The sequence below is a fragment of the Delphinapterus leucas genome, chromosome 2 (genome assembly GCF_059928025.1).
Source record: "Delphinapterus leucas isolate spDelLeu-1000000601 "Yukka" chromosome 2, BTC_Dleu_Yukka2, whole genome shotgun sequence".
Lineage (NCBI taxonomy): Eukaryota > Metazoa > Chordata > Mammalia > Artiodactyla > Monodontidae > Delphinapterus > Delphinapterus leucas.
In genome coordinates this window covers 117,908,744-117,925,069 of record NC_143130.1, presented here as the reverse complement: position 1 = coordinate 117,925,069, position 16,326 = coordinate 117,908,744, and the positions used below count along the sequence as shown (strand labels likewise).

Sequence of the window (16,326 nt, the reverse complement as noted above, 5' to 3'; positions counted from 1 at the left end):
TAATTTGCTCATGAAATTTATATAAAGTAGGTAATTTCATAGAAATCTATCAAACAAGATGAAAAATGGATTATTTGGTTAAAAGTATTAGAGAAGTGGTTTAGCTTTAATATCTTCTTGATTTATTTTACAAGTAGTAGAAAAATCAGTTATGTGAGCTTATCTTAATGTCTTTTCTTTTCATATTCCTTAACTTCTATAACTGGCTTTTTGATAGTTGTTAGTATCAGTTACTGATCACTCCTTCTTATCATTCACACAATATATTTCGAGACCTTTGCTCAGGAAGGAAGACTCAGATATTAATGAGCAACTCTATTATTTCAAGTTTGGGTTCTCTGCTCCTGTGAGTTTTCAGCTATTGATTTTAGCTACAGTAATTACTATATGTCTTTGTTTTTCAGAACTAGTGATCTTAAAGTTTTGGCATTTGAGAATTTTAATGTTTCTGTACAATGTTCCTGGACTTGGCTTAAATATTGAAATTTAAAACACTTGGTTAATGATCAGAAACATTTGACATTGTCCTATGTGGCATTCCTTGATCTTTGTGCACAAGGACACACCTGACCCTTGTACCAGTTGTGTACAAATCCCACTCATTAACTGTAGCTCTGCTCTTCTGTCTCCATCTAGGAAGTGTAACCTTATAGGCATTATCTTCAAACCAAAAACAAATTATTGGGAAATATTGGCACCTTTTATCAGCAACAAGTTACTGGAACATTCCTCCTGACACTTCATGACACTACACGGACACCACATGATGCCTCATGACTCCCAGTGAAAAACATTACTCTAGTAGTTACTACAATGCACTGGGAAATAAGAAACAAAAGACCAAAAAAAAGTCATCCCCCTCATGTCGGAGAATAACCCTTGTTGGTGCAATAACTTAACCTCTCTATGCCTAAGTTCTCCTTACACACAAAATGAAAGTTACAAGTTCTCATGAAAATGTCTGGAAGTTTAACATTATTATTTTGTGGGAATTCCCTGGCATCCCAATGGTTAGGACCCCACGCTTTCACTGCAGACGGCGCAGGTTCAATCCCTAGTTAGGGAACTAAGATCCTGCAAGCCGCGCAGCATGGCCAAAACCCCCCAAAAAACAAGAGCAAAAAACCCATTACTGTTTTGAGAGCTTCAATTCAATAAGATAGGATGGGAGGGCCTGGCAAAATAGGGAATCAACTGTGGAGGGCCTGGAATCACAGGCCGCAGAGTTGGACCTTCACGTAAGGGAGACTTGGGAAGATTACTGAACAGGGTAGTAGCATAATCATCAATACCTGTGTCTTAGGAGGAAAACTGGCAGCAGTGTATAGAATGGTGAGAGAGAGATGGAACTAAGAAAAGTTATGAGAGTATTGCAGAGGGCCAGACCAGGGTGGGGGGGAGATAAATTAAGAGTTTGGGATTAACATATATGCAATACTATATATAAAATAGATAAACAAGGACCTACTGTATAGCACAGGGAACTATATTCAGTATCTTGTAGTAACCTATAATGGAAAAGAATCTGAAAAAGAATATATATATGTATATACATGTATATATATGTATAAAACTTAATCACTTTGCTGTACACCTGAAACTAATACAACATTGTAAATTAACTCTACTTCAGTTTTTTTTCATGGTTTTTAAAAAACGGGCCAGACAAGAGATGCTGAGGGTAATTGCTGTGGAAGGGGGTTGGGAGGAGGAATGAGACCAGTTTAAGAGGTAACAGCACATGATAAGTTACAGATGTAATAGGATTTGGTTACTAAATGGTGTAACGAGTGAGGGAGAGGAAGGAAGGACTTGAATGGGACTTAGGTTTCTGGCCTGAACATCTGAAGATACTGATGCCATTAGCTGAATGGGAGTACAGGATTGCTTGTTTGTGCGTGTGTGTAATAGAAAAAGTGGGGCAGGGGGTAAGGAATGACTTTTGTCTCAAGTGCCTGTGGACACCCGTGTGGTGCTCTACAACTGGACAGTTAGAGTATGCCTGGGGACATTTCTTGGTATAAAGAAAAGGAATACTCTTGTAATGTGAACAGCTCATTTAAATAGTGCTCAACCATTAGCGCCCCAAACCCTGAGATAGTTATTGCCTCGCTAGCAGTAAAAGCTTGATTACAGCCCCTGACTGATAACGGTGTAAAGGGCCTGGGTACCCACAACTTCTACGGGCAAAATATTAATTGTGATTAATTATCGTGTGGCACTATACAAAGACTAGATGATTTACTGTGGCTTCTGGAGGGCGCTTGCTTGGTTTTTCGCCGCAGCCCTCAGAGAACGGGAACTGGACAGCTCCCCGGGTGGCCTTCGGCCCTTCTGCGATCAGAGCCGCCCAGCCGCGAGCAGTCTCCAGACACGTGAGCCTGGGCCTTCGGGCCCACTCGGCCAAGGGTGGTTCGACCTTGGGCGGAGGGCACTTCCTTCCTTCTTCCGCGCTCTCGGACCCCGGCCCCGTCGGGGCGGGCGGGGCGGGGCTGCTCCGAGGCCCCGCCGCCGGCCCCGCCCCGCTTGCCGGCCGCCGCCGGCTCCCTCCGGCCCGCGGTGCGGTGCGCGCCTGCGCCAGCCCTCGCCTCGGAGCAGCCATGATGGTGGGTGTCCGCCGCGCCGAGCCCCGGGCGCGCGGTGGGGGCGGCGGGCGCGGGGCGGGTGCGGGGGCCGCGCCGGCCTGACACTAATGTCTCCCCTTATGTCCCCCCCACTCCATCCTTTCCCCGGCGCGGCGGGCCCCGCCGACCTCGCAGGAAGGCCTGGACGACGGCCCCGACTTCCTCTCGGAGGAGGACCGCGGAGTAAGTTCTGCCTCCTTCTGGCTAGCGGGACCCTCCCTCCCCCGCCTTGGTCCAGGGGTGTGGTACGGGAGATGGGTGTCTCCGGTCGCGCGGCACCCCCTCTCCTCCGGCCTCCTTTCGATTTCCTCGCCGCACCGCGCCCCGCCCTCCTGCAGCCCTTCCTCCCTTGGGGCCGTTCGGTTCTGATTTCCCGGGGACCCGCGGCCGCTCTTGGCCCCCGCCGCGGCTCCGACTCTTCTGTGGACCTCCTTCCCCGCCCGGTCCGGCTGCAGGTAGGGAAGCGGAGGTGGAGGCCGGAGCTGGACACCCGCCGCCACCACGTTGGGGACTATGAAAACCCATTGTCAGACCTTCCTGCCGGCACCTTCAATTTCCCCTTGGGGGGACCTCTCGAACCCGCCCTTGCCCACCCTTCTTTTCCTCTAAAACATTACAGTACGGGGTTGTTCTAAATTACCCTTTTGCACGGGATTTTACAGTCGCCGAATCTAAACTCTTCTCCAGTATCCTATCAGATTTTGTAAAGTGCTGGTAGTCCACAGTACCTTTACTTTTCCTAATGTCCAAAAAAATACATCTTTTGCAGAGATCCCTTGGTGGTGATTTGAGGCAGTGCATTTCAGTTCAGAAAGGGCCTTCAGGGCTGTGATTCCTCCCTCCCACGCTCTACCCCCATTTACCTTGGCCGAAGGGTAGTAATCTGTATAGTGCCTTGTACAAGTGAGCACTTGAAAAATACTGATACATGATGATTGCAGCTCAGCAACGTTCCATGGTTCCTTCACATTTAACAGTTTGCACTTTAGTTTTCCGTTTTGCTTTTACTTATTTATCTTAGACAATGTGAGAGACACGTCTGTTAGTCGATTTGGGGCAGGTGATAAAATATTCTTATAGGATGTTATTCCTGGTTTTTTTAAATAAGAGATAAGGTAGTTAGTATTAACTGATGACCTTTATAAAGTTTTAAAATGGTAAGAAAGATGCAGAAGGTGCTGCATATTTTTATAAACGATGAATTAATAAATTTCTCAGTTTACAGAAAAGCATCATTTAGAATTACTGGTTAGCATGAAAGCATCATGTAGGATTTCTGGTTATTTCTTAAAATTTTAGGTTCTAATGAATTTTAAGACAAAGTGCATGTGTATGAATGTGTATATGTATCTTCTGGGGTAGGTGAATCATAGTAATAGTCATATCTGGGCACTGTGTTAGCACTGTATAAGCATTGTTTCATTATATCCTCTTATCATCCTTGTGAAGCTTTTAGTATCCCCCATTTACAGATGAGAAACCTGAACCTCAGAGAAACTAAGTAAGTAGTCTGAAGTCACACAGCCAGTGAGTGAGAGAGGTGGACTTTAAACCATGTTGCTGACATCAAAGCCAGCGCACATATTTCTCAAAGTCGCCTTGAAACACTTGCATCAGAATCACCTGGGGTGTTTGAAAAACTAAAGTCAAAAGTTTCTGGGCCCACCCTCTAGTAAATCAATCTCTTGAGGTAGGGAGGACAGATAAGTACTTTGTTAACAAGCAAGAAGATTCCATTGTACACTGAAGTCTGTTATGGCTGCACAAAGTTATCCTGCTATTTCCTCATTTCAGGAACAGAAATTTCAGGCCTGTTTAAATTTCCTTATATTGTGTTTGTCCTGATAGAAATAGATTGCCATAAATAGATTAGAACTTTTAGGAATTGCACTTTTAGTTTAGATTGTCTTGTTCAGCCTTTTAAGAAAGTCTTGATAGAGAAAAAGCATGCAGTACATATTTGATACAAATTGTAGGGGGGACATCACAGATTCAAAAATAATAGTGCAAGCATTTCATTCAAAGCAGTAAGTAAGCACAATTAAAGGCAGCATTTTTAAATACATTTTTAAGCAGGATTAAATTTTCATTATGATATTTGGAACAGAAGAGAGTCTTACAGCCTTAAGAATATACTGTTTTGTAAGAAACTTAAAAAGCAGACTTTAAGAATACACAATATTGAAAATTATTGGCCACTTTTTGATCTCTTCGGTTACACCTCTGCATAGTAGGGTATTTTTTTCTTTCCCAAAGGGAGGACAGTAACATATTATTTACTAAACAAATGAGCCCTTTGAACTGGACACATTTTGCTCTGATGTGCTTGTTAAATAGAGCAGTACATGCCAGCATGATGGCGTAATTCTCTTAGCATTTGATTTGAATTCTAAATAATATGTTTATTGTTTTCAGAATTACTTCAGGTGGAGGAAGTGCACCTCTCCTGGACTCCTAGCCTTGCTCCTCCCTCTTATTCCTTATCTTCATTAATGTCATCATTTGTAGTCCTTCATGCAAGAAGCTTCTGAATCATAACCTTCATCCCCATACCAGAACAGTCACTGAGGCCAGATAATTTCACCTCAGAAATGTTGTTAGCCCATCTTTCATTTATATGGCCGCAGTTAAGTTCCCTCTATCTCTTGCCTGGACTGTAGCAGTATCTGTCATTGGTCTGTCTCCAGGCTCTCTACTTTCCAGTCCAGACTGCACATGACTGGTAGTTACCTAACTGAAATGATTAGATCATATGGCACCAATAGTCACGAGGACTTATGGGGACCCAGTTCTTTTTGCAGTAAGGTCCAAACTCCTTATGCTAGCATTGAACACCGTTCATAACCCTTTCTGGCTGACTTCATTTCTCAAGATGCCCCTGCCCCATACACACACACACACACACACACACACACACACACACAATAGGCATATTCTAGTCTACTTGTCATTGCCCAACCACCTCTGCACTTTAATGTCTGCTTTATGCATGCTTCTCAGTGTTGTGGTTTTTTTTTCCCTCACCTTTTTTTTCACATGAAATTTGACTTACCTTTTAAGACTTGACCCAGATGTTTGCATTTTCTTTTGTACCTACTCAGCATTTAGCTTGAACATATTCCACATTTATTGATAGTTATTTCCGATAAAAACGTGACATAGACTTCGTTGGCAAAGGATAAGATGAATGTTGGCAGAGGAAGAAGAGAAAGTTCCTGCCCTGGGGCCATGGCAGTGTAGTGAGGAGCTTACCGGTGAAGTGCCCACCGTGGGAGCACAAAGGAGAGTGAAGACGTAATGGTAACTACACACTGATGAAGTGTTTGCTGCATACTAGGGACTTTCCACACATCAACTCAATTCTCACATCCCTGTGAAGTAACTGCTACTATTATTCCTACTTTGGAAAGGAAAAGTGAGGTTCAGAGAGATTAAATAACTTGCCCTGGTTCATACAGCCGGTATGAGCTGTATTCAAACTCAGGGAGTCTAGCTATAGGTACTGGGCTGTTAACCACTGTGCTGTTGCCTACAGGAGCTAAGCCTTAAATGTTGATTGTGTAGGCTCCCAGGGATGGGGAAGGCTTGCCAGCAGAGAGGATAACATGTAGGTAGGTCATTAGGTTCCACCTGGAGCACTTTTTCTTACTGGAAGCAGGAGTAGATTATGGGTAATACAGATAAAGTGCATAATGTGGGAAGTCCTGAGGGATCACCAGCTAGGAAGGACATATGCCCAGATGAAAATAGCATTGTAGATGACTCCGATGTGGAAGGTGGATTGCTTCTTCCTTGCAGAAGGCAGAGAAACCTGTTACCAGGCTTTTGCGGCAGTCCAGATGAGAAATGTTAAAGGTAGAACTAAGGCAGTGGAAGAAGGGATGAAGGAGGGGACATAGCAGAGAGATATTTAGGAGATAGAATGCACAGGGCATAGTGGCTGAATAAATACATGTGCTAGACAGAAGAGAAGGAGATGAGGAATATACGAGAGAATAGCAGAGTTAGAAGGTAGATAATAAGTTTTGGTTTTCAGGTATGTTGGATTTGAAGTGCCTGTGAAGTGTCTAATCCCTTCCCTGCCAAACTAGAAAGTAAGATCTGAAAGGGTGAAGATTGTGTCCTTTCATTGCTCTATCGCAAGCACATCTGACAGTGGTTGGCACGTTGAAGGCACTCAGTTTAATAAGTAAATACATCCAGGTGGATATGTCTAGTTAGTAACTTGAAATTATGATTGGGAACTTAGAATAAGAGGTGTGAGTTGAAGGTATAAATTTCAGAGTTATTAGTCAAGAATGGCCAAGTTTGCCAACGCTAGATAGTACCCAGCGGGAAACAGCATTCACAGGCCAAGGAGAAGAAATGGACTAACTGATGGGGCTGAGATGAGTGGGGAGAAAATGAAAAGAGTCCCCAGAAGTTGAGAGAATTTTAAGGACATGGTCAGAATGATCATTGAGGCAAAATACCGAAGAGAAATCAAGAAGACTGCAAAGTATTGGATTTGGAAATTAGGTCCTCACTGTGTGGAGGTGTTGTGAGACCAGGGCTAACTTGACTAGAAGAGCAGTGTACAAGCAGGTTCTAGAGCAAACAGGCAGATTACCTGCTCAGGTAGCCGGAGAGCTCTGCTCTCCATGGGACACCACTCCTTCTGAGAATGCAGAGGAGATGGTGAGTACAGATCTATTTATAGAAAGGCTTATTGATGGGTCTGAGGGAAAACAGCTGCTAGTGTTTATTTTTTGGGGGTGTGGGAGACAGGGTCACTTGTTGAGCATAGGGCGGAAATGCAATCGAGGGTTGAGATAGTAAAGCTTTGGAGTGGTTGCTCAGGGAATCAGAAGGGGAGCTGAGCAGATTGGCCCTGGACTGTGGAATGGTTTTAAGAGTCTAATGCAGTTGGGAGAGCAATAGTTTGTAGTGGACAAGCACAGACAGTTGTGACTTTTGCCACACTCAGCTCAAAAAAGCAAAGAAAGTTGATGATTGAATTGATCCTACATGTGGGAATTTGCAAGCCAAGTACGGCAAAAGAGCAGTGGGAGTTGACAAGACCAGCAAGAAAGGCATTGGAGTGACATCATGCGACTCTAGTAATGTTTTGTTATTCCTAGTATGATGGATGAAAGGGAATCTAGTTTCCAGAAAGTATATGTATAATCAACCGTTGATTTGACTGCTGAGTATACAGAATATCATAATGGAAATAATTTATTACAGGACTTCCAAAATCATAACTGGTTGTAAATCAACTACTTCAATAAAAATTTTTTTTAAATCATAACTGGACTAGGAGTAAAATAGATTTAAATTTTGGCCTGAGTTAGTGAACTTAACAGAATTTCTGTCTGCTTCATGGGTTTTTTCACTGATTATACTGTAATTCCCTAGAAATAGTTTCTCAGCCCTGTTACGGTTCGCGCCTTTCTTTCAGGGCTGCAGTGAGCCAGAAGAATAGGGCCTGGGGGGGCACTGTAAGGATTAGGCTTTTCTCTAAGTGGGAACCCCTTAGGTTTTGAGCAGAGGAGTGATTTCTAGTTTAGTGGGATGGTTCCAGTGGCCCTATAAGGAGTATAGATTGAAGAGGGAAAGAGGCAGAAGCAAGAGACCAGTTGGGAGGCTGTTGCAATAATCAATTATTTTCCTTCTTCCTTCCTCCTCCATCCATCCATCCATCTCTGTACATGTACTTTTCTGGCAAAAGATTAACAGTTACGTTTTTAGGAGTGTCATAAGGTTGATACTTTAACATGTAAACACATCAGTGTAGTAAACTAATAGTGAATGTCCTCTTTACTAAGTAATTATATGTGAAGAATTAATCTATCAGCAGTAGGGCAGTGTCTTTAGATTATTTTTCTAAGGATAGTGTGTTTTGCTTAATCATTTTCTCTGCCTGGGCTTTCTCTTGACCATGACACAAGTGTTTAACCTAGTCAGTCTTTGACAAAAGGAAGTACAAAGTTTATTGGCCCAGATAAGGATTAAACTGGTGAATATAGTCCAGTTAGAATTTCCTCAAACTGACCTCACTACTTGCACAGTTAATTAAATGTTGATGATCACAAGTTGTTTGCTTTGACTCTTCCCCTTAACGAAAACTGTCTAAAATGACTGACTTTTCTGTAAACAAAGAAGAAAATCCACCTGGAAAATCTGTGTACATTTTATGTAATTAACACTAAATTTACAGGAATTCCCTGCTGTCCAGTGGTTAGGACTCCGTGATTCCACTGCAGGGGGCCTGGGTTCCACCCCGGTTGGGGAACTAAGATCCTGCAAGCCGTGCGTCATGACCAAAAGAACAAAAACAAAAAGAAAAACCCACACACTAAATTTACAATATGATATTTTATTAAATCTAAGGCACAACTGATTGGAAGACATATTTTCCAGTGCTTTAATATGCTTTAATAAGGCATACAAGAGAGAATTTATCAAAGAGTTAGAAAGTAAGAAGTAGAGGAATAAAAGCAAAGGAGGGAGCTTCTGGGGCTGATGGAAATGTTCCATATCTTAATTATGGTGATGATTACAGGGGTGTAACCTACATATTTGTTTAAACTCTTCAAACTATATACTTAAAATCTGCAGCTCATTATATGTAAACTATACCTAAAAAATAAAGGACAAGACCAAAAGTGGTAAATGTATAATACAGGAATATTTTTTATTGATAAGTTACAATTTTAAAAACCCAGGTGTTTTACTATCAGACAAAACAAAGCAAAAAAAGGGGAACAGTGTATTTGGTATAAAAGGATAACGAAATGGAAGACAGAGAAATATTTTAATAATTTAAAATAATCTTTAATTGGAAGAAAAAATAACAGCCCTTCATATGTAGAAATCCTGAAAGGTGTGTTTCCAAATTGATGGCGCAACGGTTAAAAAAAAAAATAAACCTGAAAATTAAAATATACTTAGAGATATGAAATCTGGCAAAAATAATCATTGAAAAGAAAATATTAGCATTTGAGATGAAGTTTTGACAGAATGTAAAGACAAAGACAACCTGGAAAATCTAGGCCGGTGTTCCCAAGTACAGTTTTTAAGGCTCATTCTGAAGATTCTGTTTTGATACGTCTGGGATAGGGTGTGGGATTCTGTATTTTTTAACAAGCATCCAGGTTGAGTCTTATGAGTTGTGTCTGAAAAATCCTAGACTAGGCAGTGAAAATAAGAAATGGAGAATTGCTAAGGTTATTATTCCAAAAACCATATGATAAATTTATGAGTTTCCTGTGGCTGCTATAACGAATTACTGCAAACCTGACGGGTTAACACAACAGAATTTATTCTCTCACAGTTCTGCAGGCCCGAAGTCTGAAATCACTATCACTGAGCTGAGATCAAGGTGTTGGCAGGGCCATGCTCCCTGAGGCTCTAGCGAAGAATTAGTTACTTATCTCTTCCAGCTTTCTCGTGGCTGCCTGCAATCCTTGGCTTGTGGCTTTACCACTCTAATCTCTGCCTCCGTAGTTAAGTTGCCTTCTCTTCTTTTGTCTGTGTCAAATTTCCCTCTGCCTCCTTCTTATAAAGATACATGTAATTGTATTTAGGACCCACCTGGATAATCCAGGATAATCTCCCCACCTTTTTTACCATATAAGGTAACATTCACAGGGATTTGGATATGGATGTCTTTTGGGGAGCTGTAATTCATCCCACCACAATAAACATCTTAAGAGTGGCCTGAATGTGAGTAAAGAGAAATAAGGAAACAGATTTCTTAAATTAGAATTAAGGTAAGGGGTTAGAGAACAGGTAGGAAGGACAGTTTGAAGACGTAAGACTAAATAAAAGCAAGAAAACCAAAGAACAAAGTACTCTCTAATGTTTCCAATACTTCAGAAGCAATGAAGATAGTTGGAAAATGAAAAAGAATACTCCTTTGTAATTCAAAACAACCTTTAAGTTCATTTCTTTTATCAGACAGTGGGCTACATGTAGCATTGAGTACAATAGCAATTTTTTAAACATTATAAAATATTTTTATGTAAGTTTATAGTATTTTAAAAATATGATTACTGATTGAAATTTATTTTAATATAAACTTATTAAAGTTTTCATTAAAGGCCATGCAATTTAAATAGTGATTAATTTCTTCTGTGACTCTTAAGTTAGATTGTATATAATGGTATTTATTTTTTAAAAACATGTCTAGTCAGTACAGAACCAAAAGAGCAAAAATGAAATAGTATGTTACTTTCATTACTAATAAACAACCCTATTTAATGGAAAACTTCACAAAATTCATCTTTTAATAAATCACAAGATTTCTTAAAGGCTTATTTTTTTCCTATTTATAAAAGTAATACATGCATATTGTGGAAAGTTGGGAGAATAAAAGAATATACAAAGAAGCAAATCCACTGCAACTCACATTTTGTTGTATTTCCTATAAGCCTTTTATGTATGCATTTTTTAACATCTTTATTAGAGTATAATTGCTTTACAATGGTGTGTTAGTTTCTGCTTTACATCAAAGTGAATCAGCTATACGTATACATGTATCCCCATATCTCCTCCCTCTTTTCGTCTCCCTCGCACCCTCCCTATCCCACCCCTCTAGGTGGTCACAAAGCATGAGCTGATCTCCCTGTGCTATGCGGCTGCTTCCCACTAGCTATCTATTTTACATTTGGTAGTGCATATAAGTCCATGCCACTCTCTCACTTCGTCCCAGCTTACCCTTCCCCCTCCCCGTGTCCTCAAGTCCAGTCTCTATGTCTGTGTCTTTATTCCTGTCCTGCCCCTAGGTTCTTCAGAACCATTTTTGCATTTTTTTAATATAATTGAGATCATAGAATAAACAATTTTGCTTCCAGCATTTTTTCCATTTACATTGTAATTGAAATTTGAAAAACTAATGACTAGGTAAGATTCCAAAGTCAGTCCTGGCTTTTACAACTAGAGTATTTGAAGCAAGCTACTTAGTTACACTTTAAATATTTCATATCTTTGCAGCTGGCTGAGACTTTATCTTTTAGTGTGTTTGCTTCTTTTGTAAATCTCCAAATTACCCAAAGATGTTAGAATGTTTATTTGTTTAAAGGGGAAGAAAAATGGGTGAAATTTAAGAATTATAAGTAGAATTATGATTAGAATTATATGTGGAGAAGTTTTCTCATAAATGGGTAAATAGAAATGGGTGTATAGAGTAAAATTTAATTTAGAAGAGTTAAAGAATACTGTAGAGTAAAATTTAATTCATATCACAGGAGTTAATTATTGAGTATTATATGTTATCTTTTTTTAGCATTTTACATATACATAATACATATATGTAATATATTTAATTATCATTAATAGTTTTATTGTATATTCCTGAATTAAAATAAGCAATAGAGTTTAAATGATTGGCCAGTATTCTTTTTATTATTTTTCTTGTTCTTAAAGGTAGATATATTTTAGAACACTTGAACTTTTAAAGGACCATCTTCTTGGAAAATAGTTTACTTTTTGGGTGAAACTGTAATAATGTTTAGCACATTGACTCATACAAAGCAAAGTAGAGTTGCATGGTGTAGAATGAAAATTGGTTAAGATAATAACATACCCAAAGCATCTCCCCCCAAATAGATAGATAGATAGATAGATAGGTACAGATATAGATATATAGAGTAAATGAACTTGAGTACTTTTTAGATTTCAGATTCTTTAGTTTCGTTTTTGCATTGTCTTATTGTCTGGGAGAAGAATTAAATTGTGTAAAAGCCTACAGAATTTTCATTGAGTTATTATTTTCTTTTTCTAGCTTAAAGCAATAAATGTAGATCTTCAAAGTGATGCTGCTCTGCAGGTGGACATTTCTGATGCTCTTAGTGAGAGAGATAAAGTAAAATTCACTGTTCACACAAAGGTAAATGGGATTTTGTGCTTCTGTTATTTTAGTTATTGTGCTAATGTTACATATATAATAATATATTGACTAGAATTTTGGTTTTGAACATAATTAGAAATTCTATTTTAGTTTATAATTCACTGCTGTTATTTTAACAAAACGTTTTAGGGAAGTGTACTTTTTAAAGATTAACATTTGAGAATCATAGAACTTAGACATAGTACCAATTTAATTTTCTCTAGACTTTAATATCTTTTACCATTCTTGTTATTTTCAATTTCGGTACATTCCTTCAGTTAAATTACTGTTGTTGTTGTTTTGTGTTTTTTTTTTGTGGTACGCGGGCTTCTCACTGTTGTGGCCTCTCCCGTTGAGGAGCACAGGCTCTGGACGTGCAGGCTCAGCGGCCATGGCTCACGGGCCCAGCCGCTCCATGGCATGTGGGATCTTCCCGGACCGGGGCATGAACCCGTGTCCTCTGCATCGGCAGGCGGACTCTCAACCACTGCGCCACCAGGGAAGCCCTAAATTACTGTTTTAACAGACTATTTTCTTTTTAGATTTCAGTTCTCAGGCACATTTTCAGATTGTGATCTATTTTTCTTTGTTTGAATAGTTGAGTTTGTTATATTTATAGGATAACTTTGTAATGGTAGAAATACAATATAATAAGAGGCTGTCAGCTTATTTTCTCAAAGATCCCAGGATAATTTTGTCTGGGTGTCTCAGGGTTTTCATAATAGAGTGTAAAAGCACTGAGAATCTTTCATAAAAGACTAATTTTAAAAAATAAGGTATAAAATGTTAAAAGTGTTTTTAGTGTAACTTCGATTTTTATTTGAGAGAATCTCTTTCTTTGCAGAGTTCATTGCCAAATTTTAAACAAAACGAGTTTTCAGTTGTTCGACAACATGAGGAATTTATCTGGCTTCACGATTCCTTCGTTGAAAATGAAGACTATGCAGGTTACATTGTAAGTGTTGAGGTTCCATTTTAATCCCATTTTCTAGGAGCTTTTTAGATACTTTATTATGTGTTGAAATCTTCTTTTGCACTTGTAGTGAACTGAGGCAGTTTTTTTAAATTGCCAGCTACAAAATGTAATTGACTACCACTTTTATCCTGAGTTGTCTTGTTTGGGAGTGTGGGGATATGGATACGTTATTCCCCCTCATTTAAACTTAAATTCCTACTGTTTATTAGAATAGAAATGGGCTTTTCCTAGGGCGTAGCTAAGGGGGTATTACAAACCATACTGGCCTTGAACCCTTAGGTAGACAGATGCTTAGAGTTGGAGGGCTCCTTAAGAGATTATCGAATATAAATATGCACTGGGTGTTGTGCCTCAGCTGTTGACCACAGTCAGATTTCTGAAGTTTAGTTTCATTTGATTTCCTTGAAATCATCCTGAGCTCACCTGATTCCACCTTTATCCTTGTGGCCCCTCCTTCTCAATCATTTGCTTTTTTTTTCTTTCTACAAGTTGAGTTTGGTGGACAACTGGCAGTACTTTTTCTTTTTCTTTTTTTCTTTTTGGTTAATTAACAGTTTATATAAAGGATACAACTCAGGAACAGCCAAATGGAAGAAGAGATGCATAGGATGAGGTATTGGAGTGGGGGGTTGACAGATAACTTTCATGACCTTTCCAGGATGTCGTACCACCTTCCATTTTCCCAGCATGTCGATGTGTTTAGCAGCCTGGAAGCTCCTCCTATTTCCTTTTTTTCCCTCATCTTCTTGTGTGATGACATTTTCTTATTACTTTTTTCTCCCATAGACTAAACACTCATCAAAGATCAAGACCATGTCTTATTTATCTTTATATGCCAGTTGTTCAGTATCATGCTTGGCACATAGTAGATGCTGTGTGCGGGCATCAATGAATGTGTGCTGATCTGTATTTGATGCTTCCTTCCCTATTGCTTTTCTTGGTGTACTCCTTTTCTTCAAGTCATTGTTATTTTAACTTTCCGCTACTTAACCTTTTCTTCCTCTTACTTGCTCTGTTTGCTTTCCATCATTTCCCCTTAACAGTTCTTACTTGTAGGCTCTTCCTCCTACAATAAGGTTTTTCTTATATCCTTCCCTTGAGTAATATGTCTCTTCTAGATCTTATATTTTTATTTAAGGTAGTGCTTACTTACCCACTTACTGTGGGTGAATAAGATGAGATTAGTCATTAGTCTGTATCTTGTTCTCTTGTTGTTAAGTCAGTGCTTTCTGCCTCTGGTACACTCTAATCATACCATTTACATACTTTTGAAAAATAGTATACATATTTGCTACACATTTATTTAGTGTGTACTCAAAGCTTAATGCACATAGACATTTGAGGACTCTAGGTTGCCACATCTAGAATCTGCAGACTAAAGTTCTGGTACTGTTCTAACACCAGAAAATAGTACTCTGCTCTTGTTTCTTCCTTGGTGTAAAGGATCTCAAGGATCTTAATTTCTAGACTTAATCAAATTCTCTAACCTTAATCGGGATATTCCTGGTATCCAGTTCATTCAGGATGACTTTAGCTCTCTCAGACAATAGTCTTTTATGGTGGCAGCAGTACAATTGCTGCAAGAAATTAAAGTCTTTAAAACTAGTGATTTGGGGGACTTCCCTGGCAGCCCAGTGGTTAAGACTCCGTGCTTCCACTGCAGGGGGCATGGGTTTGATCCCTGGTCAGGGAAGTAAGATCCCGCATGCCGTGCAGTGCGGTCAAAAAACTAGTGATTTGGTTCCATTACAGATCCCTCCAGCACCACCAAGACCTGATTTTGATGCCTCAAGGGAAAAACTACAGAAACTTGGAGAAGGAGAAGGGTCTATGACAAAGGAAGAATTCACAAAGATGAAACAGGAGCTGGAAGCGTATGTGATTTTTCTTGTTAATTGTGCTTATTTTAGTGCCTTTTTTGTTTTGTTTTTGTTTTTTTGCTCTGTGATATCCCATCCTTTCAATCATTTCACCACATTGACCCTTTCTGGAAGATACAGGTTTAAGCCATACAACCAGTGTTAACGGTCATGATCAGAGCCTACAGGAAAATTATAGAATAATTGTCTGCACTTTAAAATTCTTTAAATTACATTTTTAAATAAACTCTGAAAATTGAAAACAGGGGATCCAAAAGTTTATAAAAAATAGTAGAAAGGGAAATAATGACTTTTTTAAAGCACAGTGTAAATCTTTTCATTTGTTATTTACAAGGCCTTAGTCACTACTCACCTGGTTCTCTTTTTTTGACAAGTGCATACTACCAAGACTTCTGTTTCTCATAGCAGTGTGCACTGAGCAACTCTGAATATATTCTGCTTTCTTTTTCAAAAAGTGTGTGTGTGTGTGTGTGTGTGTGTGTGTGTGTGTGTGTGTGTGTAATTTTCCCCCTCCTCTTTTCTCTGCCTGTGGCTTCTGGCTGAAGGGAAAAGAATAGGAGCAGAGAGAGAATAGAGAATAGTTTTTTAATGTTTTTTATTAAGTGATTATTAGTTTCATATATACTAGACATATTAAATCCTTGGAAAAAATTGAGATAATTTCTATTTCATTTTTAGCATATTTGCTGAAAATAGTTTTTCCTCTTTTATTAAACATTCAAAATAATTTTGGATTTGCTATATATTGTTTTTCTGTATTTTGAGAGTTATACAAGGAAATAACGTTCCTTGCATTATCATCACGTTCATCACTCTTTTTCTGGTCATTTCTCCCTTTTGTGCATTTCCTTTTCTCTTCTTGCACTGAATTTCAGTTTTTAAGCATATTTTCACAGTGCTACTAGACTCCTTCAGATGCTAAACTCTTGACAAGATAAATTAACAAAGTAGGTCTTCTTTGTTAAAGTGTAAGTG

The 16,326-nt window shown here is 39.2% G+C and overlaps 1 protein-coding gene across 3 annotated transcripts in view; it reads left to right on the top strand.

Annotated features, from left to right (window-relative positions):
- The first annotated feature begins 2,535 nt into the window (after positions 1 to 2,535).
- SNX6 (sorting nexin 6) overlaps positions 2,536 to 16,326 on the top strand; it is a 53,355-nt gene continuing 39,564 nt past the window's right edge. The window contains exons 1-5 of one of the 3 annotated variants that reach the window (XM_089906043.1): positions 2,536 to 2,606; positions 2,760 to 2,807; positions 12,391 to 12,495; positions 13,340 to 13,450; positions 15,224 to 15,345. In XM_089906043.1, the coding sequence (XP_089762169.1) occupies positions 2,601 to 2,606; positions 2,760 to 2,807; positions 12,391 to 12,495; positions 13,340 to 13,450; positions 15,224 to 15,345 (392 nt within the window). In that variant the 5' untranslated portion in view covers positions 2,536 to 2,600. Of the gene's footprint in view, positions 2,607 to 2,759; positions 2,808 to 5,774; positions 5,925 to 12,390; positions 12,496 to 13,339; positions 13,451 to 15,223; positions 15,346 to 16,326 lie in introns of those variants that run through there. The other 2 variants (XM_089906035.1, XM_022570735.2) reach the window with 2 other exon arrangements.